This window comes from Patiria miniata, unplaced genomic scaffold, assembly GCF_015706575.1.
Source record: "Patiria miniata isolate m_02_andy unplaced genomic scaffold, ASM1570657v1 HiC_scaffold_13, whole genome shotgun sequence".
Taxonomy (NCBI): domain Eukaryota; kingdom Metazoa; phylum Echinodermata; class Asteroidea; order Valvatida; family Asterinidae; genus Patiria; species Patiria miniata.
This window is the reverse complement of record NW_024037051.1, coordinates 2,230,611-2,257,312: the sequence shown is the minus strand read 5'-3', so window position 1 is coordinate 2,257,312 and position 26,702 is coordinate 2,230,611. Positions and strand designations below refer to the sequence as shown.

Sequence of the window (26,702 nt, the reverse complement as noted above, 5' to 3'; positions counted from 1 at the left end):
TTAAAATGCTCCAAACTTCCTGGAAAGACTCCTAAGGGACCCTCGAACACATTCCAACTCGATGTAGGGACAGATATATCATTAAAAAGAAATTCATATTTAAGCCAAATTTTATGAAAAATTTAAGGCTAACCCCTCGCAATGTTTGCCAATTTTGGTCAAAAAATGAAAATGCTCCAAACTTCCTGGAAAGACTCCTAAGGGACCCTGGAACACATTCCCACTCGATTTAGGGACAGATATATCATTAAAAAGAAATTCATATTTTAGCCAAATTTTATGAAAAATGTAAGGCTAACCCCTCGCAATGTTTGCCAACTTTGGTCAAAAAATGAAAATGCTCCAAACTTCCTGGATATGGACCTTGGAACACATTCCAACTCGATTTAGGGACAGATATATCATTAAAAAGAAATTTATATATTAGCTAAGTTTGATGAAAAATGTAAGACTAACCCCTTGCAATTTTTCTCAATTTTCTTCAAAATATGAAAATTCTCCAAACTTCCTGGAAAGACTCGTTAAAGACCCTGGAACACATTCCAACTCGATTGAGCGACAGATATATCATTAAAAAGAAATTCATATTTTAGCCAATCTTTATAAAAAAATCCCTGCCCCCCCCCCCTTTAACTGATAAATCGAGAATTTGTTCAGAAATACAAGAATTTTTTGGGATTTTTTTTGCCCCTTCCAGAAAAGGTCCAAGCGATGCCCATGGGTTGTGCACATCACTCTTTGTTGGAAACGCGTCACACTCTCTGGTGCATGGCGGCGAGTTCGATCCAGACGTAGACATGTCTTCTCTTTGTCAGAAATTATATCTTGGGGGTTCAGAGATCACAAGGAATATTTCGCTAACGGACAGAAGCAGCACAGTGCAGTATGCAAGTCATGTGGGCTGCGGATTTCGGAGAAGTCTGAAACAACTTTACCAAGCAAAAACAACACTTTTTAATATGTGTACGTGTTAAATTTCTGGGAATACTGGGTAATTACTTGACATATCAAATATAAATAACGGTGTTAATTCCCATAATGCTTTAGATTAAAAATAAATGTACTCGGGATGTACTCGATATCTTTGTACTCGTACTCGGCCCGTACTCGGACTCTGAAAAACTCGAACTCGGATTTTTGGCCGAGAACTCGACTAAAAAGTACTCGGACTCGGCCCGTACTCGGCACTGTGTGTACTCGGAAAACTTTATACTCGAGTTTTGGTACTCGACTACAACACCGCCTCAAACTTTTGTACCAGGGAGCACCAAGGAATGGGAAATTGCACATAGGCAAATGATGAAGGGTACCAAGGCAAACGATGGAGGACACCAATGTATATGAGGACACAACAAAGCAAAATAGTACCCACCTTGTCTGTACAATCCACGCTTGAAAAAAAAGCCCCCAAAAGCCGCATCGCCGCATCAATTCCGGAACTTTGGTCTGACCACAGAATGACTAGTTTTTGTTGGCCTTATCACGAAATAGATAAGATTTTACTTAAAAAATAGGAATTTCCAAAGCGTGTTGTTTCGTTGCGAATTGAAGTATTTTATGTAAGGCACATTTAGTCCGAATTTCAGCCCAGGAAATTAATTCTGGTTAAAATAGGAGCATTTTGAAAGTACACTTTCAAACTCAAAAACTTCAGTTCACGAGAACAAAAAAATGACTCCACAAGGATACACATTTCAGTATGGGTGATTTCAAAACATTACACTTTGGAATCCTGGATATATGCGTGCTGTGTTGATCTAACTTGTACAAAAGTATGAAGGTGGCCTTGATATACAATAATATCAAAGCCCACAGTAAAAACGATAAAGGCTACTTCATCATGCCTTTTCGTGTACAAGGTTATCATTCTCTGATCCTATTCTATAGAGCAGTTCTGTAGACATGTTCAACATGAGTAATGACAATTGAACCATGCACTTTGTTGAAGGGTAGTTTAATTTTCAACAATGGGAGGGAGCAATAATAGGGTTGGAAACACGAAAACACGAATTGTTCACCACTAATGTTGGTTTGTTTTTCATCTTAATCAGAATCAATATTTCCAAGTAACATTGTGTTCAATGTGAAATGAACATTTCTCATAATAACTTCTATTGATGCATACAAAATTTTGATTGTCGACTCAATATTCTGGATCTTGCATCAAGGGTTGACGATCTTTTTTCCCCAAAAAACAAGCAACTTTATAACACAGTGGTCATTTCTCTTGAAAGAGATGCGCCATGCTGAATCTTAAATACTCTGCAGCTTTAATAATCCGTGAAATATTGTTGCACACATTTCTAGCCATGCGCTGTTTCTATCTACACTTTTCTTGTAAATACTTTGTACTCATTTAAAAGGATAGATATATATTTCCTTGCTCTCCTTAAAGGTATGGTTTTAAGCGAAATGAGCTACAATTGTCCCTTCATCACCTACGTTTTCCAAGAAATATTACAGCAAAGTTTTCGTTTTTTTTCTTAAATATTTCTGTACATAAGACTTCATGAACCATTCTCTAATTTTTGGAACAGGTTAAACCAGTCAAAAACATTACAAAAATGTTCTCAAAACATTTTATGAAATTTCAATTCTAGCTACTTAACAATACTTTAAAAAATAATATTTCTTTCTCTACATCATTTGGTTTGATCTTTAATATCACAATCAACCCGTAGATATGATTTGAAGACAAAAGTATGTCTTGCTTCATGTAAATACATAATTGTGGTGTCAGCTTAACAGTAATAATGGTCTCCTCTGAACTTTTGATTCAGATGTAATCACATCGCATCAGGTATCTGCTATCGGTGACAAAAAAAAATTAAAAATGAAGACTTACAATTAGTGCATTGGTCATAAGTGTTAGCTATGAACATTTTATGGTAAAGTTGGTCTTTAAATATCTCTGCGAGATCCAAAAAAAAAAAAAAAAAAATTTATGTAAAGTTAAATGTTAACACTAAAATGACGTTTCGGTTATGAGAATAAATGGTTCGCTCTATAGGCTAATTGATAGACTTAAGTGTCCTTAAAACTGTAAACAATTGACAAAAATATTCAGGTCTGAACAGGTCTCCAAAAAGGTCTCGGCTGCTGTACCAAGTGCTTGTTTCCAAGGACCATGCATGTGTGTCTGTTGTTAAAGAGGTTGTGGAATGCTCGAAGACATTTCCGTCATTTTTCGGGTATATGTAGCCTAAGGTGTGATGAAATAAAAATGACTATTGTGTCTGTCATGAAATGAGTACAAAAGGTACTTTCGAGAGCTGTTCTTCGGGTCCTGTTTCGACCCGAAGGTGCAATTTGTGTAAAAGTCGTCGTTGGGGGCAGCAAACAAAACATAGTAAATCCTGACGTAATAAACAGGACTCGTTTATACTACGCTGCATCGGGAGTCCTGTTTATTACGTCACGATTTACTATATGTTTTGTTTGCTGCCCCCAACGACGACTTTTACACAAATTGCACGTTCGGGTCGAAACAGGACCTAAAAAACAGCTCTCTAAAGTACCTTATGTACTCATTTCATGACAGACACAATAGTCGGTTTTATTTCATCACACCTTAGGCTACATATACCCGAAAAATGACGGAAGTGTCTTCGAGCATTCCACAACCTCTTTAACCTCTGTGGCAGTTGCTTCCCACAAGCGTTCAGAAAGTACCAATTATAAAGTGTGGTTTCGAAATTAGATTAGTTCTGTTACTCGAGTATCGGTTTGGGTCGACGGTTCTTGCCTATAAAAGTGGGGGGTTTTGTTCTGATTTATTGTAGTCCATGTAGGAGGCATTTGGGCAGATTTTGTGTGACCAGACAATACATACACATCAGCTGGCTAATTAATCAGAATATCTTTTTCCCGAGTGTTCGAGATATACATGCATGCCTAACTAGCTTTTTAAGCTTTCACAATTATACCTCTTTATTTAATCTCAATCACTCGCTCCATCATCCAAATCACGTGCTCCTGCGTCCTCAGCTTACGGGGCGTCTTGTACTGCATGACAGAAGCCGTTGTCATGGCCACCCTAAAGTCCCTTAGCTCCAGAAACGTACCTGTCCTCACGGATTTCAGCTGGGCCGGGGAGATGGTGTTGGATACCCGCAGGCCGCTGTAGTAGACGTGTTCTTGCTGAAGATGTTCATCAAACTGAAATGAAAGTGGACACTTGTCTCGTTACCAAATGGGTAGCTCTACAAAAATATTGATATAGTTGTACGTGTATTTGCGACATCTTGCGCGCGGTGCCTTCAAAGAACCTATGCATTGTCATATTTCTGTTATATAGCAACACAAACTAGTAACTAGTACATCTAAAAGTAAGGTTGGTTATCTTTGAAAATTCGCTTCAGAGTTGACTGAATTACCTTTGACCTTTGCTCTTCTGTGACTTCATTCAGCTCCCTCTTGTCAGGATCGACCTCAAGAAATACGATGTAGTATAGCTCTGTGACGAAACAAAAGGTCAGACAGAAAAAAAAACCGCTCAGTGGTTGTTGCAGCATTTTTAGTATTTTAGGAGTCGGAGTAGATTTTTAAATAAAGCTTACCTGAACTTTCAGGATCGTAAACTGGGCTCTCTGCGCATGTCCAATCCACTAGTTGAATTCCTGGCCAGCCTTAAATGGTGTTCTTTATGGCAGCGTCAACAACTTGGGTGTTCACTTTCTCGTAGACTAAATTAAGATATTCTCCTGACCTGAAAAAGAGCGTCATTAAACAATGCGATGCACTGTTAGCTGGTGCCAGAGGGCCAGCTATAGTGATATCGTATAGGACTACAGAATGCATGTCCATTGTGTATACCAGATGCATGAACAGACTTCCAGTGAAAAGCCATTCTGATTTTTTTTTTGTCATCAGCTTTATTATGATTACGTATAGTCTTGGTTTTGTTTACCTGTAGAGCATGCGCATGACAGGACAGTTCTCGTGGAATCCCACAATCTGGATGACATCTCCATTCCGATAACGATATAGCCCGGAGCGCGTGGTCAACAGCAGTTCATATCTGCCACCGACCTCAACCTCGTCAATGAGAAGAGTCTTTGGGTCTTCATCCGAACTGTTCAAAAGAAACTAAAAAGTTGAACAAAGAAATCGACTAGACAGAGGTAATGGGACATGTAGCCTCCGGATTACCAAATCGGCGCCTTACCAAGAGAGCTATCCATTTGGCCGGTTTCCTAATATGTCAATGTATCTGTTCAGAGGCGCTAGTCAGAAGCCATCAATCCGAATGGGTTGAACAAAGAAATCGAATAGATAGCGGCATTTGGACACGCGGCCTCCGGATTACCGTATCGGCGCCCTACCAACAGAGCTGTCCATTTTGCTGGTTTCCCAATTAAATTGTGTCAATTTGTTTTGTTAAAGGGCGCTTTTCAAAAGCCATAAACCCATATGCCATGTGCCTAGGGATCACGCCCTAAGTCAAGATGCTTACAATAACGCAAATTTACAGGAAATACGGGAATCACTCAGAGATACCATACGGATTTTTATTACAACTTTCCATGATGAAGTAATCTTTTGGTATTAAAAAAAAAAAATAGGAATAAGAAAAGGGAGGACAAGTAAAGTGGACCACTTTGTCTTCTATAATAATCACACACCTGTTTTGCTCCGGGATAAACTCCAAGACAGCCATGTGGGGCAGGGAGCGTATCGAAGCTCTTTCTCATGCAGCCACATGTTGATCGCGAGGTGGCCTACCTCTGTGCCGCCGTATCCCCAACTGAAGCAAGGAACACCTAGCCAAGACAAGATCAATGGTTATTTAATACCAATACATTTTTTAAGACAATTGTATTAATGAAGATGGCAAATATTAACTTGGCACTTAGTATTCCCCTTTTTTGGTGGGACCAATACATGAATCGATTCTGTTGGGCTCCGGTTCTTATGTGTAGTTTCATAGTGCTTGCGTAGATTGAATTTAAGGCACACACTCTTCAGATTTCTATTCAATTTAACTCTTACCATAACTAAATTTTTCTTCTAGTTTCTTCTTGAAACCCATGATGTCGATTCCCTCAATGGCGACCAGATGAGGCCAGATTCTCTTCAAATGCCATGGAAGCCTTTCTCGAATTCCCTTCTCAACTTGAATACTTGGGCCTTGTCCAGTCTGAGATAGCGTTGGATTGACCGGCGTATATCAGGGTCTAGAGGGATCTTAGCATTGATCTGCCCGGTAGATAGATCATCTAACATTGCTTGCCAGTTGGTCTCCAGACACTTTAGAGCTCGGTACAATTGGGGAGTAAACATGGTAGACAAGAGAGCGAGATTGGTGTCGGCAATCGCGAACAGCATGTGAATGTAGACGGCAGAAGGCTCATTGGTGATAGTGAAGGCCGGTGGAGGAGAGCTGAGCTCCGATAAACGCATAGTGTCCTCCTGTTTGATGAACATGTACGGAGAAATGACACGGCCAGTTTTGGTGAGAGAGATTTTGGGATGGATGTCGAAGAAACGGCGTTTCTGTACAGGGCTTGGCCGGTGAGCACCCTGGTACAAAGCCAAGCGCCTGATCTGCATGCAGAGTGCATCTCCCTCTAGCCAAAAAGAAACCAGTGGTATTTTCTTCCCGGCTCTGGTGGTTCCCGATGTGACGCCGAATCGCACGGGCTCCTCGTCAAGAAAGACGCCTTCTTCTACGTCTGCCAGCCGCTGGATGTAATCCCTGTAGTGATCGTACGTGGTGAGCGGATGCTTCTTGCGGAGGTCTTCCACTGATTGGATCTCCCCAAGACGGTTCTTGCGCCCGTACTCCGTCTTGGCATGTCGACTGGTCAGCTCCCGGATCAGATCTTCCTGGGCTTCTCGCGGATGTTTCCACATGTGATTGATCTTTGCCAAGATGGAGGGCGTGGCTAGTCGTTCACCCTGGTGCCACCTGTAGGACATGAGTAGGGTTGTGAGGGTGTGACTCTCAGAGCATCGTAGAGTCGAGATGTGGAAGGCAATCAGGGATGAGATGCCCAGCAGCACTGCCGCAGCACCTAATCGATCAAGGTCATTAATGTGAGTACAATTTGTTTGTATAATAGGGACGTTTGTATATTAAATTCTCTCCGTAATTTCAGAGTGGCAGCATTTGGTAGTATTTTGGCATAAGCGATTCGACGTGCAGCAACGACCCGCGCATGATTTCGCCCCGATCACCACATTTTCTTTATGGTATATGTTTTCCGTTGGGTAGATGTCCATGAATAAATACCTCATTTTTTACAAGCGTACTCAGTTTCGCCAGAGGGGTTTGCGAGACCAAAATAGCGCTGCTTAAAATGCGTCACTAACAGTCGAGCCTGATGTAAAAGCTGGCCACAATTCTATTCAACTGATTTCAAAATGGCTGAGTCTGTTTCTGCACTCAATAGGGGACGTTGAACCATTGATGTAAGAACTCTCTAACCATTTTTTAAAATTATTGCTGAAACAAAAACATTGTCAAAAATCCCGCCGGGGGGGGGGGCAAAGTTCCTCCCTGCCCCCCCCCCCCCCCCCCCCCCCCCAGGATACGCCACTGCTAGGTTGACCCTCTGGTTCCAGGAAAACTATTCAAGCTAGACCATTGGATGTTGTAATTATTTTCAGCCAACGGTAAATTTCTATTGTTGACCCGATAAAGTGGGTTTGTTTGAGATTAAGGTGGAGCCATAATTATCCCAGATAATCAGTTGGGATTGTGCCTGGCGTACATGGACTAGTATAGATTTCATTAATTCTTTGGAAAATGAAACCTAATCCCCTCCCCCTCCAAAAAAGAAAAGTCATTGGAAACGACAACTCACCTACTGTTACTCGGAGGGCCAGATGGGATTGAGAAGTCATGCAATAGCTGAGAAAGACCGCAGCTAGGAGCGAGGAGATGAAACCCCAGCATGCACAGCGAAGATTCCAAGTAACCGCCATTTTGACTACAGGACTTTAAAGTAGGCGTGTTGAGGACTTCAAAATTTTCCACTTTGGACGTTATATGCCGGCTGTACAAAATGTAGCCTAGGTGGCGTCGGTGTGTACATTTATCAAAACAAATACCCGTACACACGATAAGGCTATTTCACCGTGCCCTTTGATATCATTCCCTTATCCTAAACAACTTCAACAATTAGAAAAGTAGATGAGAATGCAGAAGACACGATAATACGAGTTGTTTGCAACAATAAAGTTGTTTTTGTTTTCTAAAAAATAAAAGAAAGGAACTGCGATGTGCGAACCCTTGGGTTTGTGATTATGGTAGCTTGTCACCATGTGTGAAGAATTTCTTCTTCCTGGGACTGACCAGTAAATGACACTCTCTCCACTTAGATTTTCTTCTACTTCAGTATTTGATTTAATGAATGGGAGTCTCCATACTCTCCACGATATGAAGGAAATAACAAACCCCAACCACCAGGTATTAAGGACATTCCACTGCCTCGAGTTTAAATGCAAGAGAATACTACAGTGCAGTGGTCACTGTTTTTGAATCCGAGCACAATCCTGCTTCCAGCTCGTCAAGGTTTTCATTGTGCGGTCCATGCAAGGAATAACAGTGGTCGTTAGGAAGGGCGTCCTCTGGGACGCAGCGGTTTTAAATAATCGATTCCCCACATAAATATATACACATACAATCAATAATGAAATAGCACTTACTTAGATGTTAGATGGCAATTTTTCAAATTTTTTATCCATATATAACTTTCACTTTGCAACTGAACACTCTGGATCCATCATCAACGGCTGACAGGCTTTTGCAAAATATCAACATTCTGACACTGCGGTTAATTGTCTTGGTAGAGATGTGACATCCTAACTCTTAATAACGAAATGTTGGTACATGAGCTATTCAATTTTGCGTGGCACATTTAACAATTTATGAAAATGGTTAGACATTAGATTGGTTTCCTTTCAACCAGATGTTTGAAATAGGATAAGTAAACAATCCAAAGCATGAGATTTTCGGGGATTTCAGGACGCAGTGCCCTTTTAAGCTCTACTCCATATCAAGACGGGTAATGGCCCGCGAAACCCTGGCAAAGAATACACATCGACTGCGCTGGACTATTCTAAGGACAGACGATCCTGGTAACTGTTGATGCACATTCAAAACGGCCTCAATTCTTCCAGACAACCACTTCACTATCAAGCAGGACGACTGATCTCCTAAGGGGCATTCACGCCCAACACATTGTCCCTAAGCAACTTGTTAGTATCAATGGTCCGCAGTTCAAATCAGAGGAATTAAGGATCCTGAAACACCATGGAGTGTGGCACATAGCTTCAGCTCCTTATCACCCAACGACAAATGACTTGCAGGGCGCTTCGTCCAAACCTTCAAGAATGAACCGAAGTCGATGGAGGGGGAGACAAGATCAGTAATAAGGTGCCTAAGGTTTGGGTACCCACTTAACCCTTTTAACCTACTGTGGCAAAATGAGGAATGTCCCCCAAAACCATGTTCTGAGTTATCAACGCCTGAAGTTGGATGCACTGGAAAAATCAGGCAAAATCAATATGTTTTTTTTTTCTTATTTTTAAGTAGCCAAGGTATCCAAGATTCACACTATGCATTTTTGTTAAATACCCACAAAAGTTGGAAACTAAATAACGTTTTCCACTGCCGTTGGCGGCGCAATGCGTATTTCTTTTCTTTTTTTCAAAGCCGGTTTTTTTCACGAAATGAGGTTGGCGAAGTTCGGCGAGACACTGTTGAATTTCCTGGCATATCTTTGGAATAAATTTAGCTATATAAATAGATTTGGTATCATTGAAAAGCCAATGATTTGTGCTTTAACATGATGTGCGTAGCTTGAAGAGTCACAGGTGGGGGATATTCCTCATTATGATATGGCAGGTCATCAGCTTCGTTGTCTCTTCAAAACTTTTGAATTAGATATAACCACAAGTTAACAATTTCAAGTATCGGTATTGATATTAAAAAAAACGTATCGAAAGAGGAGACTTAAAATGATAAAGTAGTAAGAAGTGTAAGATTGTCATTATTTAGACTGATTTTCTTTCACGGAATGTAGGCGTGCCGTGTAAAAAGACGCATCTTTATTTTGTACATATGCGTGCTGTGACGTCATTTCAACACTAAATCAGCCAAACTAGGCATGTAATACTTCATTCTTGTGCATGTGGTTGGTCCGGTCAAAGGTCATCCAGGATAAAGACGACCAAACTGCAGAAAGCACCATAAGAAACCGATACAGCTTTCTTGTCATGTCTCGAAGATCACTTCTGTATGTTATCCCGAATGACCCATGATCCGTTATAATTAACGCATGCACACTTGGAATACCGAATTGACCATTTTATCAAGAAAATGATAAGCATTCACATGTTAATCAGTATAAATCCCTTTTTCCTAAGTGGTGTGCGAGATGTATAACTAGCTTTTTGACTTTTTACAATAGTCTCCCTACTTGGTCTCGATCACTCTCTCCATCATCCAAATCACGTGCTCTCGCGTCCTCAATTTACGAGGCGTCTTGTACATCATGACAGAAGCTGTAGTTTTGTTCACCCTGAAGTCCCTTAGCTCCAGAAAGGTACCTGGCCTCACAAATTTCACCCGGGATGGAGAGATGGTATTAGACTCCCGCAAGCCGCTGTAGTAAACGTGGTCTTGCTGAAGATGTTCATCAAACTGAAATGAACGATGAAAATAGTCTCGTTACCGAAGGATACCTCTAAAACTGTTGATATGTTAAACATGTATTTCCGACAGCCTTTCCGACACATTACTGGCTTTTATTTTAAAGAACCTGTGCATAGTAGGCCTATGTCATAATCTCATACGAAAGAAAACAAACTCCTTTTATAAATCCAGAATATTCAAAGCTCGTAACAATTTGTGAAACTTCTCTAACTTAGGAGTTGACTGAATTTTATAAATCCAGAATATTCAAAGCTCGTAACTATTTGTGAAACTTCTCTAACTTTGGAGTTGACTTATTTACCTTTGACCTTTGCTCTGCCGTGACGTCATTCAGCTCCCTCTTGCCAGGATCGACCTCAAGAAATGCAATGTAGTATAGTTCTGTGCCGAAACAAAAGGCCAGAAAAGAAAAGGGAAGTTATCACGTCATTATATCGCTCCTCAGTGTTTGTTGCAGCATTTTCAAAATCTGGTGATTCAAAGTAGTTTTTAAATAAAGCTTACCTGAACTTTCAGGATCGTAAACTGGGCTCTCTGCGCATGTCCAATCCACTAGTTGAATTCCTGGCCAGCCTTGAATGGTGTTCTTTATGGCAGCGTCAACAACTTGGGTGTTTACTTTCTCGTAGACTAAATTAAGATATTCTCCTGACCTGAAAAAGAGCGTCATTAAACATTGCGATCAAACTTTTAGCTGGTTCTAGAGGGCCTAGCCTAGTGTCCCTATCTATAGTCAGTGGGCTTGTGGTGGCCCATATGTAATTTCGGGTACATTCTTTGAAACTCTCAGGATCACTAGAGGATACCTCAAGAAGTTCCAAACCACTTGATGCCATTTTCTTCTGACCCTTTTGTGGGCGTGGCCATGATTTTAAAAAGTGGGGGCATCGCGCGCAAAATTTTTTTACAAAATGTTCCTTTTCTTTTTCGCATTTGGACAGTTCACCAAAGTGCTACATCACAAGAAAACAAATCCACAATTTTGCCTCTTTTGGGGGTGGGGCAACATTTTAAAAAGTGGGGGTCACATGTCGCTAACAGAAAATCGACCTGTAAAATGCAATCTTGAGGTGTTTTGTTTTTGTTTTTGTTTTTGTTTCAATCCATTATAATTTGGCAAGGAAAAAAACGTTTACATGTCAACTCATAAATTCTTTGGCTCCCATTTGGGGGGCGTGTCACACTTTTTTCATAAAAAGGGGGCATACGTGTATTCCAAAAGAAGGCTTGTGCGAGCCCATATGGATTATTGCACATTCTTTCAAACTCTCACAAACACCTCTGGACACCTCAACAAGTGACAATCTGCTCCACCCCACTCCCCCCCCCCCATTGGCCATTAAAATGGCAGCCGTTTTTAACATATCTGGCATATTGTACACATACATGTACAAATGGACAAATAATCAATTTTATGAGACATTTATGTTTTGATATACAGTGAAATCTCGATAAGTCAAACTTTGAGAGAATGGGCTCAAAATGTGAGCTAAGCTGAGTTTTGAGTCAAGCAGGGTTGTATATCACTGTTATACAACTAAAGGGAATAATTAGTCTTTGTTTGACTTAACAGGAGGTTTAATTTATCAACAGTTTGACATTTTGAGATTTCACTGTAGTTTATTTTGTCCTGACAACAATGCTGACCTTGTTTTATAACATACAAACTGCAATAGCCTTTTTAACTTCAAATTTATTCATCTTCACTTCATTTATAAAAATGATATTATGAAATGTGGTACTCGATCATTGGAAATAAAATTCGAAAATTACAAATTGCAATATTAAGAGTAAAATTTGCCAAACTTGGGTGATTTAGTGAATCCTACATAAGTCACTTGTAATTGGACAACATATTTGGTATTTAATATCCATGACGTTATTTAGTAATAGAAAAGTGTGAGACTACATTGTCAATAGTTGCAGAATCCAGATCTGGATGGATTACACAACATTTTGTGTGTGTGTCACAGTTTTAAATATGGCATATCACTGAATATATGTATCATTAATATAATTGGTGCCATACTTTAAGATCAGATATATCAGAAGGAAAACTTGATATCCCAAGCCTCTGTCAATAGGTTTGCCTAACTTTTGAGTTTTTCGCTTTAGAAAACCATGCTGGAATGTTAAGGTAAAGGATTTGTAGTTATTAAAATACGTTTATAATTTGAACTGGTCACATGCTTTTCTTGAATCTGTGGGGAGCCAGGTTGGCGCTTGGGGAGTCAGGTTGGCTCATTGGTTACTTTCCTCGCCTTTCATCGCAGGGTTTGATTTCTGCCTGGGCCTTCATGTGGATTGGGTTTTCAGAAACTATTGGCAATATAGTCATCAAAGTTTCAGCCTAAGATGTGTTTCTCTACTCGGTGGCTACAAATCCTTTTGATATATCCAATCTTGAAGTACATCACCAATCATATCATTTATGGTGATATGCCAAATTTAAAACTGTTAAGTGAAACAAATCTTGTGTAATCCATCATGTGTAATCTGGATTCTGAAACTATTGACAATATAGTCTCACACTTTTCTATTACAAAATAAGGTCATGGATATTAAATGCCAAATATGTTGTCCAATTACAAGTGACTTATAAAGGATTCACTAAATCACCCAAGTTTGATAAGTTTTACTCTTAATATTGAACTTTGTCATTTTCAAACAATATTTCCAATGACCGAGTACCACATTTAATAATATCATATTTATAAATGAAGTGAAGATAAATAAATTTGAAGTTAAAAAGGCTATTGCAGTTTGTGTGTAATAAAACGAGGTCAACATTGTTGTCAGGACAAAATAAACTACAGTGAAATCTCAAAATGTCAAACTGTTGATAACTCAAACCTCCTGTTAAGTCAATCAAGGACTTTATTCCCTTCTATAACAGTGATATACAACCCTGCTTAGGCCAAAGAAAAAGTCTCCGGTTTCTGGTATGGAGCTTGCCCAAAAAGTGGTGCGGCGACGCGGCTTTTTTTTTTTTTTTTTACCTGATTTTTTTGCTTCAAATGTCGGCTGATGACTGCAAATGGTGCCCGACTAAACTTAGTGCAAATATATGGGAGTCCAGAGAGGCCACATAAAGCTTATTCTCGACCATAACCCAATCTAAAAACACGTTAAAATTGTGCAGCAGCATGATTCCAGTCAAACCAGTGAGTTTGGCGGTTTTGAGACATCATCTTTTATTGAAAAAAAACCAACTTTTTCATTTTGCCGACGCACATGGCAACGGCGACGCGCGCGCATACCAGAATTATTTTCTGTCATGTTTTATTTTTAATGAAATAGTTTTTAAAAAATGAATAACATAATATAATACATTTGCGGGGTGAATATACAAGAGAGGTCACCCACTGAAAAAAGGCGCTCTCTTTTGCCCACAATATGTCAAAAAAGGCGTATATGGACCTTATAGGTAGCAGTCATCAAGGCAATACATTTGTCTTGCTGTGACATACCAGAAATAAACCTTTTAAGCACTCTTTGTTACTGAATTAAAATAACAAATGATGCCCTATAAGACGGCCGCTATACTCATAAAATCTACCCATGAGGTCTAAGAAATACGAAGGGTGCTCAAGTTTAAGGAATAAGTCAATCTGGCATGAAATGTTATCATGGCCTACGTCAAAGTGAAAATGCACAAAACGCTGCTCCGTCCCATAAATTCAAAACTTTTATTTTTCGATTCATTGACATTCAACGGTTGTATTCAAAAATGCTATCAAAAGCTTGGAAAACACAACGACTATCCTCTATCAATAGAATTTCTGTAGAAATAAAACTATGCAGTTTTTCTAGTATATATTTCCCTGCTCAGTCTTGCAATTGACTGTGTATTTCGTTAATCTTTCAGAAATTTGAGATAATTAACACACTGTTATAATGCAACTCAAAATAATTATAATATACACGACTACATGTAATTGTTGCACAGATTTTTCATATTATTCAGGGAATTATTGTAATAGAGGGAATTATTGTTGTTAATGTATTTTTACTCTGTTGGACGGTTTTTAATCAAATTTGGTATACTACTTTTAATTGGATAGCCTAGTTGTATTTTTGGAAGACAGGTGTTTTTACCAATTAATCTGAATAAATAAAGTATTATTCCATCCTGTATGCTCATTGTATGCTTGCCCAAAAAGTGGTGCAGCGACGCGGCTTTTTTTTTTTTTTACCTGATTTTTTTGCTTCAAATGTCGGCTGATGACTGCAAATGGTGCCCGACTAAACTTAGTGCAAATATATGGGAGTCCAGAGAGGCCACATAAAGCTTATTCTCGACCATAACCCAATCTAAAAACACGTTAAAATTGTGCAGCAGCATGATTCCAGTCAAACCAGTGAGTTTGGTGGTTTTGAGACATCATCTTTCATTGAAAAAAAAACTTTTTTCATTTTGCCGACGCGCATGGCTACGGCGACGCGCGCGCATACCAGAAACCGGAGACTTTTTTTTTTTGGCCTTAACTAAAAACTCTGTTTTCCACACCAAATTATAAGGGATTGTAACAAATACAAAAACAAAACAAAAAAGCTCAAGATTGCCTGTTACAGGTCGATTTTCTGTTAGCAACGTGTGCCCCCACTTATTTAAAAAGTTGCCCCACCCCCAAAAGAGGCACAATTGTGGAATATTTTTTTCTTGTGATGTAGCACTTGAGTTAACTGTCCAAATGTGAAAAAGAAAATTAATTTTTTTTAAATATTTTTTTAGGCGAGCCATCAGATAACAGACCGTTCGGGTACCGGGTCCGGTATGCTAATTTCTTTCACCCCAATCGGTACGAAGCCAGAAGCCACCCGGTCAGAAATTTGAGATAATTAACACACTGTTATAATGCAACTCAAAATAATTATAATATACACGACTACATGTAATTGTTGCACAGATTTTTCATATTATTCAGGGAATTATTGTAGAGGGAATAGAGGGAATTATTGTTGTTAATGTATTTTTACTCTGTTGGACGGTTTTTAATCAAATTTGGTATACTACTTTTAATTGGATAGCCTAGTTGTATTTTTGGAAGACAGGTGTTTTTACCAATTAATCTGAATAAATAAAGTATTATTCCATCCTGTATGCTCATTGCCTCTGTCCCTTTGCCAGATTCATGCTATTGTGTCTCATTCAGTGCAAATCACTGGAGTTCGTTTCATTCCCTTTAACGCGTTTCTATCATTCCGTTCCCCCTGTGAGCGTCCTTCGTTTGTCTTCTAAGGCCAAAAAAAAGTCTCCGGTTTCTGGTATGGAGCTTGCCCAAAAAGTGGTGCAGCGACGCGGCTTTTTTTTTTTTTTACCTGATTTTTTTGCTTCAAATGTCGGCTGATGACTGCAAATGGTGCCCGACTAAACTTAGTGCAAATATATGGGAGTCCAGAGAGGCCACATAAAGCTTATTCTCGACCATAACCCAATCTAAAAACACGTTAAAATTTTGCAGCAGCATGATTCCAGTCAAACCAGTGAGTTTGGTGGTTTTGAGACATCATCTTTCATTGAAAAAAAAACTTTTTTCATTTTGCCGACGCGCATGGCTACGGCGACGCGCGCGCATACCAGAAACCGGAGACTTTTTTTTTTGGCCTTAACTAAAAACTCTGTTTTCCACACCAAATTATAAGGGATTGTAACAAATACAAAAACAAAACAAAAAAGCTCAAGATTGCCTGTTACAGGTCGATTTTCTGTTAGCAACGTGTGCCCCCACTTATTTAAAAAGTTGCCCCACCCCCAAAAGAGGCACAATTGTGGAATATTTTTTTCTTGTGATGTAGCACTTGAGTTAACTGTCCAAATGTGAAAAAGAAAATTAATTTTTTTTAAATATTTTTTTAGGCGAGCCATCAGATAACAGACCGTTCGGGTACCGGGTCCGGTATGCTAATTTCTTTCACCCCAATCGGTACGAAGCCAGAAGCCACCCGGTCAGAAATTTGAGATAATTAACACACTGTTATAATGCAACTCAAAATAATTATAATATACACGACTACATGTAATTGTTGCACAGATTTTTCATATTATTCAGGGAATTATTGTAATAGAGGGAATTATTGTTGTTAATGTATTTTTACTCTGTTGGACGGTTTTTAATCAAATTTGGTATACTACTTTTAATTGGATAGCCTAGTTGTATTTTTGGAAGACAGGTGTTTTTACCAATTAATCTGAATAAATAAAGTATTATTCCATCCTGTATGCTCATTGCCTCTGTCCCTTTGCCAGATTCATGCTATTGTGTCTCATTCAGTGCAAATCACTGGAGTTCGTTTCATTCCCTTTAACGCGTTTCTATCATTCCGTTCCCCCTGTGAGCGTCCTTCGTTTGTCTTCTAAGGCCAAAAAAAAGTCTCCGGTTTCTGGTATGGAGCTTGCCCAAAAAGTGGTGCAGCGACGCGGCTTTTTTTTTTTTTTACCTGATTTTTTTGCTTCAAATGTCGGCTGATGACTGCAAATGGTGCCCGACTAAACTTAGTGCAAATATATGGGAGTCCAGAGAGGCCACATAAAGCTTATTCTCGACCATAACCCAATCTAAAAACACGTTAAAATTTTGCAGCAGCATGATTCCAGTCAAACCAGTGAGTTTGGTGGTTTTGAGACATCATCTTTCATTGAAAAAAAAACTTTTTTCATTTTGCCGACGCGCATGGCTACGGCGACGCGCGCGCATACCAGAAACCGGAGACTTTTTTTTTTGGCCTTAACTCAAAACTCTGTTTTCCACACCAAATTATAAGGGATTGTAACAAATACAAAAACAAAACAAAAAAGCTCAAGATTGCCTGTTACAGGTCGATTTTCTGTTAGCAACGTGTGCCCCCACTTATTTAAAAAGTTGCCCCACCCCCAAAAGAGGCACAATTGTGGAATATTTTTTTCTTGTGATGTAGCACTTGAGTTAACTGTCCAAATGTGAAAAAGAAAATTAATTTTTTTTAAATATTTTTTTAGGCGAGCCATCAGATAACAGACCGTTCGGGTACCGGGTCCGGTATGCTAATTTCTTTCACCCCAATCGGTACGAAGCCAGAAGCCACCCGGTCACTGAAGCGTGACGCCCCAATCGGTCCAAACTGGTGACTCAGGGTTTCACAATAGGCAACATAAATTGAAGTCTGGCCATTGTTGGAGGATTATTCAGCCCACTGGGGATTACCAGCGGCAACTTCTATGAAGCTCATTACAGTCATTGTTGCCTACGGAGGATTAGCGCGTCGCAAATTGGTTCCTTTGTGATGAGCCAGAGCCATGGTGCAGAAGCCTGGTGGAGTTAATCCAGGCCGATCGGTTCCATGCAAGGTCCCAATCCCTTCATCATACTGGGCGGGCTCAACCCCGAACGGTCCGGGGAGGGATTCTAATTTGAGGGCTCGCCTTACGCGCGAAGCCCCCCACTTTTTAAAATCATGGCCACGCCCACAAAAGGGTCAGAAAAAATGGCATCAAGTGGTTTTGAACTTCTTGAGGTATCCTCTAGTGATCCTGAGAGTTTCAAAGAATGTACCCAAAATTGCATATGGGGGGTCATTTTCGACCGTAAGCCCACTGACTACTAGCTCGCGGACTTTAATACTGACTGTCACTTGTCAGATGGACTTCAATATCTATTATATAATGTAATCCTATGGTATAGGTTTACAAATTGCATATCCATCATACACGGTGAGTAAAAAAAAAACGAAACCCAAATGTCGGGACCATTGCTTTAGTGAAGTTCTAAATGTAGCACTTTTAGAACCTAGGATATAAAAGCCCGAGTCATAAGCTTTCTTTTAGTACAAGAATCATTCAAATCACTCGTGTACTGTTCAAGTTATGGGCTTTTAAACACAACCACCGCTTTAAAGTTCTGTCCACGGATCACAAAAAGGTAGGTGTTCTTTCAGCAAAATGAAAACAAATCGCATAGGGATGTGAATTGTTTTCGTTTTGCTGAAAGAACGCACACTTTCTGTGTGATTTGTGGACAGAACTTTAAAACGGTGGTTGTGTTTAAAATTCTGTAACTTGAAAAGTACATACGTGATTTGAATAATTTTTAAACTAAAAGAAAGCTTATGAATTGGGCTTTAACATCCTAAATTTTTTCTAAGTGCTACATGCAGAACCTCACTAAAACAATAGTCCCGACATTTGGGTTTCATGTTTTTGACTCACCCTGTATAGACCAGATGCATGAAAAGACTCCCATTGAAAAGCCATACTGAATCAATTAAATTTTGCCCGCTCTGGCATCAACTTTCTAGGATTACTTGGTTTTGTTGTTTACCTGTAGAGCATGCGCATGGCAGGGCAGTTCTCGTGGAATCCCACAATCTGGATGACATCTCCATTCCGATAACGGTATAGCCCGGAGCGCGTGGTCAACACCAGTTCATATCTGCCACCGACCTCAACCTCGTCAATGAGCAGAGTCTTTGGGTCTTCATCCGAACTGTTCAAAATTAAAAGGTCTCAAGTTGAACAAAGATATCGACAAGAGTGGTGATTGGACATGGCATGCAGCCTCCGTATTACCGTATCGGCGTTCTACATGTACCTACAAAGCTATCCATTTTCCCCCAAGAGTATCTCCCACTGTTCAGAGGCACTAGTCAGAAGCCATAAATCCGAATGCCATGTTGTCAGGGATTGCGGCCCGGATGTCACGATGCAAGCAAAATAAGCAACGTCGCAAACCTAGGAAATATGGGAATCACTTTTCACATTAAACCACAATGGGAAAGTGACCTTGTGTATTATCACTACATAATGATTGTGAAGTCGACCCATAACAACAATTATTTGGAATTAAACAGAAGGAATTAAATATTTTTGGGGGTTTGCTTTCATGGCAAAGGAATCTGTATGTATTTCAAGAAACTAAGGATTCGAAAAGGGGAACAAAAATAAAGTGGACCATTTTTTTCTTCTGTGATTATCACACACCTGTTTTGCTCCGGGATGAACTCTACGACGGCCATATGAGGACAGAGGGCGTATCGAGCCTCTTTGTCATGAAGCCACATGTTGATCGCCAGCTGGCCTACCTCTGTGCTGCCATATGCCCAATTGAAGTATGGAACTCCTAGCCAAGACATGACCAGTGGTAAGTTATTACGAATCATGTTTTAGACAAGTGCATAGATCAAGATGGCTTACGACACTTGACAGAGTATTCCTTTTTTTCTTCATTTTTTTTAGTAGGACAAGGATAATGATTTGATTCTGTTTGGCTCAGGTTCTTTCACAGTGCTTACGCAGATCGTATTTAAGGCGCACAATGAGATTTAAGTTCAATTTAACCCTTACCATCAGTATATGTTTCTTCAATTTTCTTCTTGAAACCCGCGATGTCGATTGCTTCAATGGCGATCAGATGAGGCCAGATTCTCTTCAAAATGCCATGAAACCCTTTCTCGAATTCGCTTCTCAACTGGGATACGCGGGCCTTGTCCGGTCTCAGATAGCCTTGGAGAGACCGGCGTGTATCAGGGTCTAGAGGGATCTTAGCATTGATCTGCCCGGTAGATAGATCCTCCAGCATTACTTGCCATTTGGCCTCTAGACACTTCAGAGCTCGGTACATTTGGGGAGTAAACATGGTAGACAAGAGAGCGAGATTGGTGTCGGCAATCGCGAACAGCATGTGAATGTAGACGGCAGAAGGCTCATTGGTGATAGTGAAGGCCGGTGGAGGAGAGCTGAGCTCCGATAAACGCTTAGTGTTCTCCTGTTTGATGAACGTGTACGGAGAAATGACACGGCCAGTTTTGGTGAGAGAGATTTTGGGATGGATGTAGAAGAAACAGCGTTTCTGTACAGGGCTTGGCCGTTGAGCACCCTGGTACAAAGCCAAGCGCTTGATCTGGCTGCAGAGTGCATCTCCCTCCACCCCAAAAGAAACCAGTGGTATTTTCTTCCCGGCTCCGGTGGTTCCCGATGTGACGCCGAATCGCATGGGCTCCTCGTCAAGGAAAACGCCTTCTTCTCCGTCTGCCAGCCGCTGGATGTAGTCACAATAGTGATCGTACGTGGTGAGAGGATGCTTCTTGCGGAGGTCTTCCACCGATCGGATCTCCCCAAGACGGTTCTTGCGCCCGTACTCCGTCTTGGCATGTCGCCTGGTCAGCTCCCTTATCAGATCTTCCTGGGCTTCACGCGGACGTTTCCACATGTAAGTGGCCCTTGCCAAGGTGGAGGGCGTGGCTAGACGTTCACCCTGGTGCCACTTGTAGGACATGAGTAGGGTTATGAGTGTGTGGCTCTCAGAGCATCGTAGAGTCGAGATGTGGAAGGCAATCAGAGATGAGATGCCAATCAGCACTGCTGCAGCGCCTGATGCAATGAAATGGATTCATAGGAGTCAGGCAAGCTTGGTAAAACTGGTAATAGGACGGATTTAGTTGATTCAGATTGGCCATTCACTGCATGGAAGTCTTTCATGCATGTGGCGTACATACACAATTGGTCGGATTGAGCAATGACCGGCTCTCTTTACCGGCGAACAACCAGGCTAAGCCATACGTGAGAGTGGGTCAGTCAGTGATGAGATTGGTACAAAGAGGACATAAGTATGGCCCTCAGGCAACTATGTTAATAAGACCATTGGCTGTATAGTCGTTATTTCAGCTATCCGTAAATTTCTGTTCTCTTCATAATTATTTTATAATAATATTATAGCAAATGAGCCCATAGAGTGGGTCTCGTTTGAAATAAGATGGAGACACACTTATCCCACGTAATACGTCTTGGTATAGGTTCCATATACAATTTAGAAAGTTGCAACTTTACCCCTAAAAAGGATTTTTGTTTGTCAATAAAAGCAACAACTCACCTGCTATGACTCGGAAGGCGAGATGAGACTGAGGAGAAAAGCAATAGGTGAGAAGGACCGAAGCTAGGAGCGACGAGATGAACCCCCAGCATGCACAGCGAAAATTCCACTTAACCGCCATTTTGATTATAAGACTTCAGAGTGGGCGTGTCGGGTCTTTTGAATCGTCCACTTTGGAATCCGTTATGCCTGCTGTGATCCAACATACTTAGTAAGTGGCGTCGATGTATACTTATCAAAACACATGGCACAGTTAAAACGTATGAGATTGTTCCCAATTTGCTGTTCTATTCATAAGAACGTCTCTATTCATTATAGTCAGGTGGCATTACTGTAAAATTTGTAACCAATTTGGCCCTATGAAACGGCTCTATTTTGCAATGGAGCGTAGGCGTTTATTTTCAAAATGGCGATAGACTTGAGGAATGCTTTTATAGAGGTGATCAACTAGATAGAATTTTCTCCCGAAAGTCATCGGTTACCCCCCCCCCCAAAAAAAAAAAAACCGGAAAATGAAAGATGATGAAATAAGCCTTTATACACCTTGGAAGGTTGTGGTTAGTTTTAATATATTGTTTTTGGAAGTACGCGTTATTATCATAGTTCTATGTTCACGAGTCCATGTCTGAACCCCCAAACTCGTCTGCTGCTAGTACTAGCCAGTGGCCCACCCATTGGGTTTTTTTTAATGGGGGCAGACTATATTGACGTTGGTGGCACCACTTACACCCCTATTATACTACTCGAAAATAGGCCTCATACATATCACCAAGGTCAAATCGTGGGACTAAAAAAAAAAAAAAAAAAAAAGACAACCCCTTGGTTTGGGGGGGGGGGGGCTCGAGCCCCCCGACGGCCCCTCCCCCCCCCCCCCCTTGGGTGCGGCACTGAGCTAGGCTAGTCTGTTGTGGCTGCTCAACCTACCTCCCGTTTTGATAATGTGAAATATTTATTGAAGGTTTTTGGGGGTAATTGGCTTGGAAAGACTACATACTTCTTTAGAGTATTTGGAACGTTGGGCGTAACAGCCTAAATCGGAAAAATAACCACTTCGCCCCGTTACCACCTCTTCGCATGTGACATTGGTTGCCTTTCATCTCAATCGAATGGTGGTCACTTTGCCAGTCGCATTCCGTTGGCCGCGAGCTTTATCAAATTAACTTCAAATTCAAAAGTTTTTCCCAGCAACGTGGGAAATAGGCCGAAAGCTCGAGCCTTAAAATTACATTTCCTTATAACACAATACTTTAGCTATTTTTGTATCAATTTCCAAACGTGAGAGTACGACCACCTAAAGGTCGAAGTTTCCGCATTGAACATTTGAATAATTAGTTTTGTTGATAATAATGTTCTAATAATAAAAGTTATATTCAGTTATCACTGCACTGAAAAATAAAGATTTTTTTTCAAAGGCAATATCTACCACCTCACAAAAAAGAACAGGCTACTCAGATCAGTTCAAAATGTATAAATGAAAGTATTTTGTCAATTTTGAACCTTAAATCGCTTGTAATTTGTTGCATCGGATCACAAAATGTTAAAATGACTCTTGGCTCGGTACATGAGTTATTATAACAATCTGTATTTATTAAATATAATTTTATGTAAGATGACGTCGTAATGAAGTCACACTATATCTTGCGATCAAGCTTAATGTAAACACCAAGTTTCTATTGTATGCGTTGTCCGTTTGAAAGAAAAGCTGCGGAGAAGTATTGGCCAGAAGAAAAAAAAACAGTAAGAAGAAACCAACACAAAACGGAAATGTGATCCTCATTGTACTGCTGGTAACGCCGATAGTAAATGTCAAATTGCTTTGCGGCTGGAAATAAGAATACATTGCTCGAGGCAATGTCCAGCCTGCAACACTACACAAAGTGGGAACGTTACTCTAGCCTGTTTCCTTGTAAACGTATAATTCAAAATGGACCAGGGTTTAAATTCATACATTTTCAAATCAGCAAAATTCCTGTGATAGGTTTTAATCATCGGCTGAATAAATCAATTTTAAATACCAAGTTTTATCGTCATCGCGTTAACAATTGAAAGGACTTCTTTTTTATTTTAAGGATTCTGTTTGCATTTTGAGTTCACCTACCTTTGATCTTCCGGTAGCTACCCCCAGAAAGAAAGATCAAGCGATTCCAGTACACGACCAAAACAAATCATCAAGGTATGCTCTATCAGACTGCATGGTACGAAGATGATTGATCATTTTGTTCTCGAGTTATAAGCGGAAGAAAATGTGTCGCTTTTTCACTAAATGACGTCATCATGACGTCAGAATAATACACAAACCTGTGGCTCAGGGTTGATGTTGGTTCAAATTTTCAAGTAATACCGGTCAGAAGCAAACCCGCGGAAAATTATTGTCCGGGGGAAAAAAGAAAGGAAGAAAGAAGATAAATCCCGACCATTGTCCGATCACCAAATTACTGCACAATACATTGTTGGCACATGATGCGCGCGTACTGTGCACCTGCAATGCTTGAGACTATTATTTACTTACAGTCAAATTAGGTGTTTCAAAATAATTTGGTAGTTTTGTTAAGTATTGTTTGCAAATGTTGTAGATTACCTTTAAACACACTGCCGTGAAAGACCGATTGTGTTGTTTTTATGTTCAATATTTGTAAGGTTAGAACTACAGTTTGGCCTTTGGAAACGCAAAACGTATACGAAGTAGAGTGTAATAAGGTTTGGCTGGTTGCAATCGTGTCTCCTAGACAACCATTTTCAGGATTTTTAAAACCCTGAAGCGTCTGCAATTCGCAAAACGCTCCCAAAGATAATGTTTACTTGAGAAAAATATCTGGCCGTGACCAGAATCCTAAAACCACCGATAATTATAACAAGCAATTTTCTGCTTTAAACAGTATTGTTGGCGCTAAGCAAATCGCAGGCCTTTAAAAGGTTTCAGATGTGATTCGTAGTGTTTAAACGTACCGCAAAAAAACTCACTTTTTAATCTTGCTCTTCTTGACAGTTTTCTCCGTTTGTCGTCTGAAGTTGAAGATGAGCTTTGGTCGTTGTGAGAATATAGAGGCCGTTCCTGCTTTAAAAACTCACCATCGATTTCCGGAGCAGTGACGAAAAAACTCGGCCCCAGTTTGTGATTGGCCCCTGCCCGCTGCCAGTCAGACATCACCAACTCCCTCATTGGTCAGCAGGATGTATATGCTAATTGTTACTGATTAAAATTTTCAGTGAGACTATATTTAATTTGAACTTAAAATTACCTATGCTCTGTGCATGGTCGTATTTATATTTGCACAAATCTCGTAAAGCTCCGTTGGCATACGTACGTACACACAGTGGCGTCACCAGACTTTTCAGTCTGGGGGGGAACAGGGGGGCACCAGCATTTGATGGGGGGGGGGCACTTAGGTGGATACGGATCGCCGTCCTGGGGGAGGGGTCTAAGGGGAGGGGGTGCCCCCCTCCCCTTTGGAAAATTTTCGCATACGGAGGATGGGCTAGATGCAAAATGGTGCCACATTTGATGCTAAATTCGATCTAAAGATATCTCCAGAAATTGCTATTTTTGAGGTAATGATTTTAACAACGCGCAGAATTTTGCAGAGGATAGGGGGGGGGCACCAGCATTTGATGGCGGGGCACTCGGGGGCACTAGGTTTTCCAGGGGGGGCACGTGCCCCCCTGCCCCCCCCCCCCCCCCCCCCTGGCGACGCCACTGCGTACACAGTGTACATGTACGTTGATATCGCACGCGATGCAATTAGAATCCTATAACATATTTCTAAATAGGTCAGGGGTTGTGAAAAAGACTGTACAGTCTATCTGGAACCACTTCCCTGATAGAAAAGCTTAAAATAACTATATTAAACTGTAAATGAGAAAGAACACTATTTAAAATGTAAAATTTAAAAGAAAAATTAAACATTTAAACAATTTTGAAATTCGAAAATAAACTGAAGTAGGAGTACAATAAGGAACTGAAAAGCCTAATATACGAGTGTAAAAATATTTAACTAAAGAAATAAAACGAAATGAAATAAAAATAAAATTGTAAAATTAACACGATAAAACTCACTGCCCAACAAAAACAAGGGAGATTAGATAAAAGTATGATCGAAAAAATTACACGCAAAAATGAAGCATTAAAATGTGTAAATATACAACTGATTATTAAATAAGTGCCATTAAACAACGAAATGTCGCAATCAATATGCAGAGTAGTAGATATGTTGTTAATATTATTACAATTATAATCTCGACATATCTTTGCTACTTGCTACTATTGTCCTTATGATTTGTTGATTGGGAGGACTCAATTTTTTTCTGCGATCATCGTCAGTTAAAAACATGAATAAACCAAGAAATTGATAAAACCATAATTAACCTTTGTTGCATGAAAAAAATGACTAGCATAGATCCCCCCTTGTTAAAGGAAATGTACAACATATGCTTTTGCTGCAATTTTCAGAAATAAATGGATTTGGAGGATTAGTATGTTATAGCAAATACTGTTAATCTGACTTGTTTCACGTTTTGGGCTTGTTTATGCTGGAAAAACCAAGAAAACCAATCATTTTCTTGTAGTCTGGTTCCCCGACCCACTTAAGATGAAACGGAGAAACGTAAAGACTTTGGGGAATTGTAAGGTCAAAGAATCACTCTAGCCTAGCAGGTTTGTACCCCTTCACAGGTGTGTAATCTACTGCAAAGAAAACGCGGCATAACTAAATATGAAAAAATAGGAGCAGTTTTTGAAAAAGCCAGTTTTTCCAACGCTGGTCGGCCGACCAGCCTTGGAAAAATACAGTTTTTCTTGAAAATGTCAGCACACCAGGAGCCATGATTTTACAGGATGCTTTAGACTGTCGATCTCTAACAATTCAGTAAGGTATTTCGTGATAATTTGGTCATTTTGTTTTTTGATGTTTGCCAATGTTGTATCTTCCCTTTAAGTCAGATTATAGCAAAGGCTCTAAGGCTTGGAAAAGTCCATTTTGCTGATCAGAATTAAAAGAAAAAGACACTAAAATAAGTGTCTGTGTTCAGACATGAGGGAAAGCGGACCCTCCTCGTTCTCTGGTGCAGTGACCAAAGGGTTCACGGGAATGATCCCTCCTTTGAGAGGGATCGGACCGACCAGTCAGTGAGCACTGACGATATCACTCGCAGTTAGTCGTATTCAGAGGAAATGAATCAATTTTAATCATTTTCTTTTC

The 26,702-nt window shown here is 40.1% G+C and overlaps 1 protein-coding gene and 1 pseudogene across 1 annotated transcript; both read right to left on the bottom strand.

The window, feature by feature from the left end:
- Positions 1 to 3,778: 3,778 nt before the first annotated feature.
- On the bottom strand, positions 3,779 to 8,730 carry LOC119721482 (annotated as a pseudogene).
- A 1,693-nt stretch (positions 8,731 to 10,423) lies between these two features.
- On the bottom strand, positions 10,424 to 21,628 carry LOC119721481 (probable indole-3-acetic acid-amido synthetase GH3.9). Its single transcript, XM_038191561.1, has 7 exons — positions 21,508 to 21,628; positions 19,983 to 21,008; positions 19,620 to 19,758; positions 18,961 to 19,125; positions 11,168 to 11,316; positions 10,965 to 11,044; positions 10,424 to 10,651 (listed from the first exon to the last, which is right to left on the bottom strand). The coding sequence occupies exons 1-7, from the start codon at positions 21,626 to 21,628 to the stop codon at positions 10,424 to 10,426; spliced, it is 1,908 nt and encodes a 635-aa protein (XP_038047489.1).
- Positions 21,629 to 26,702: the final 5,074 nt, after the last annotated feature.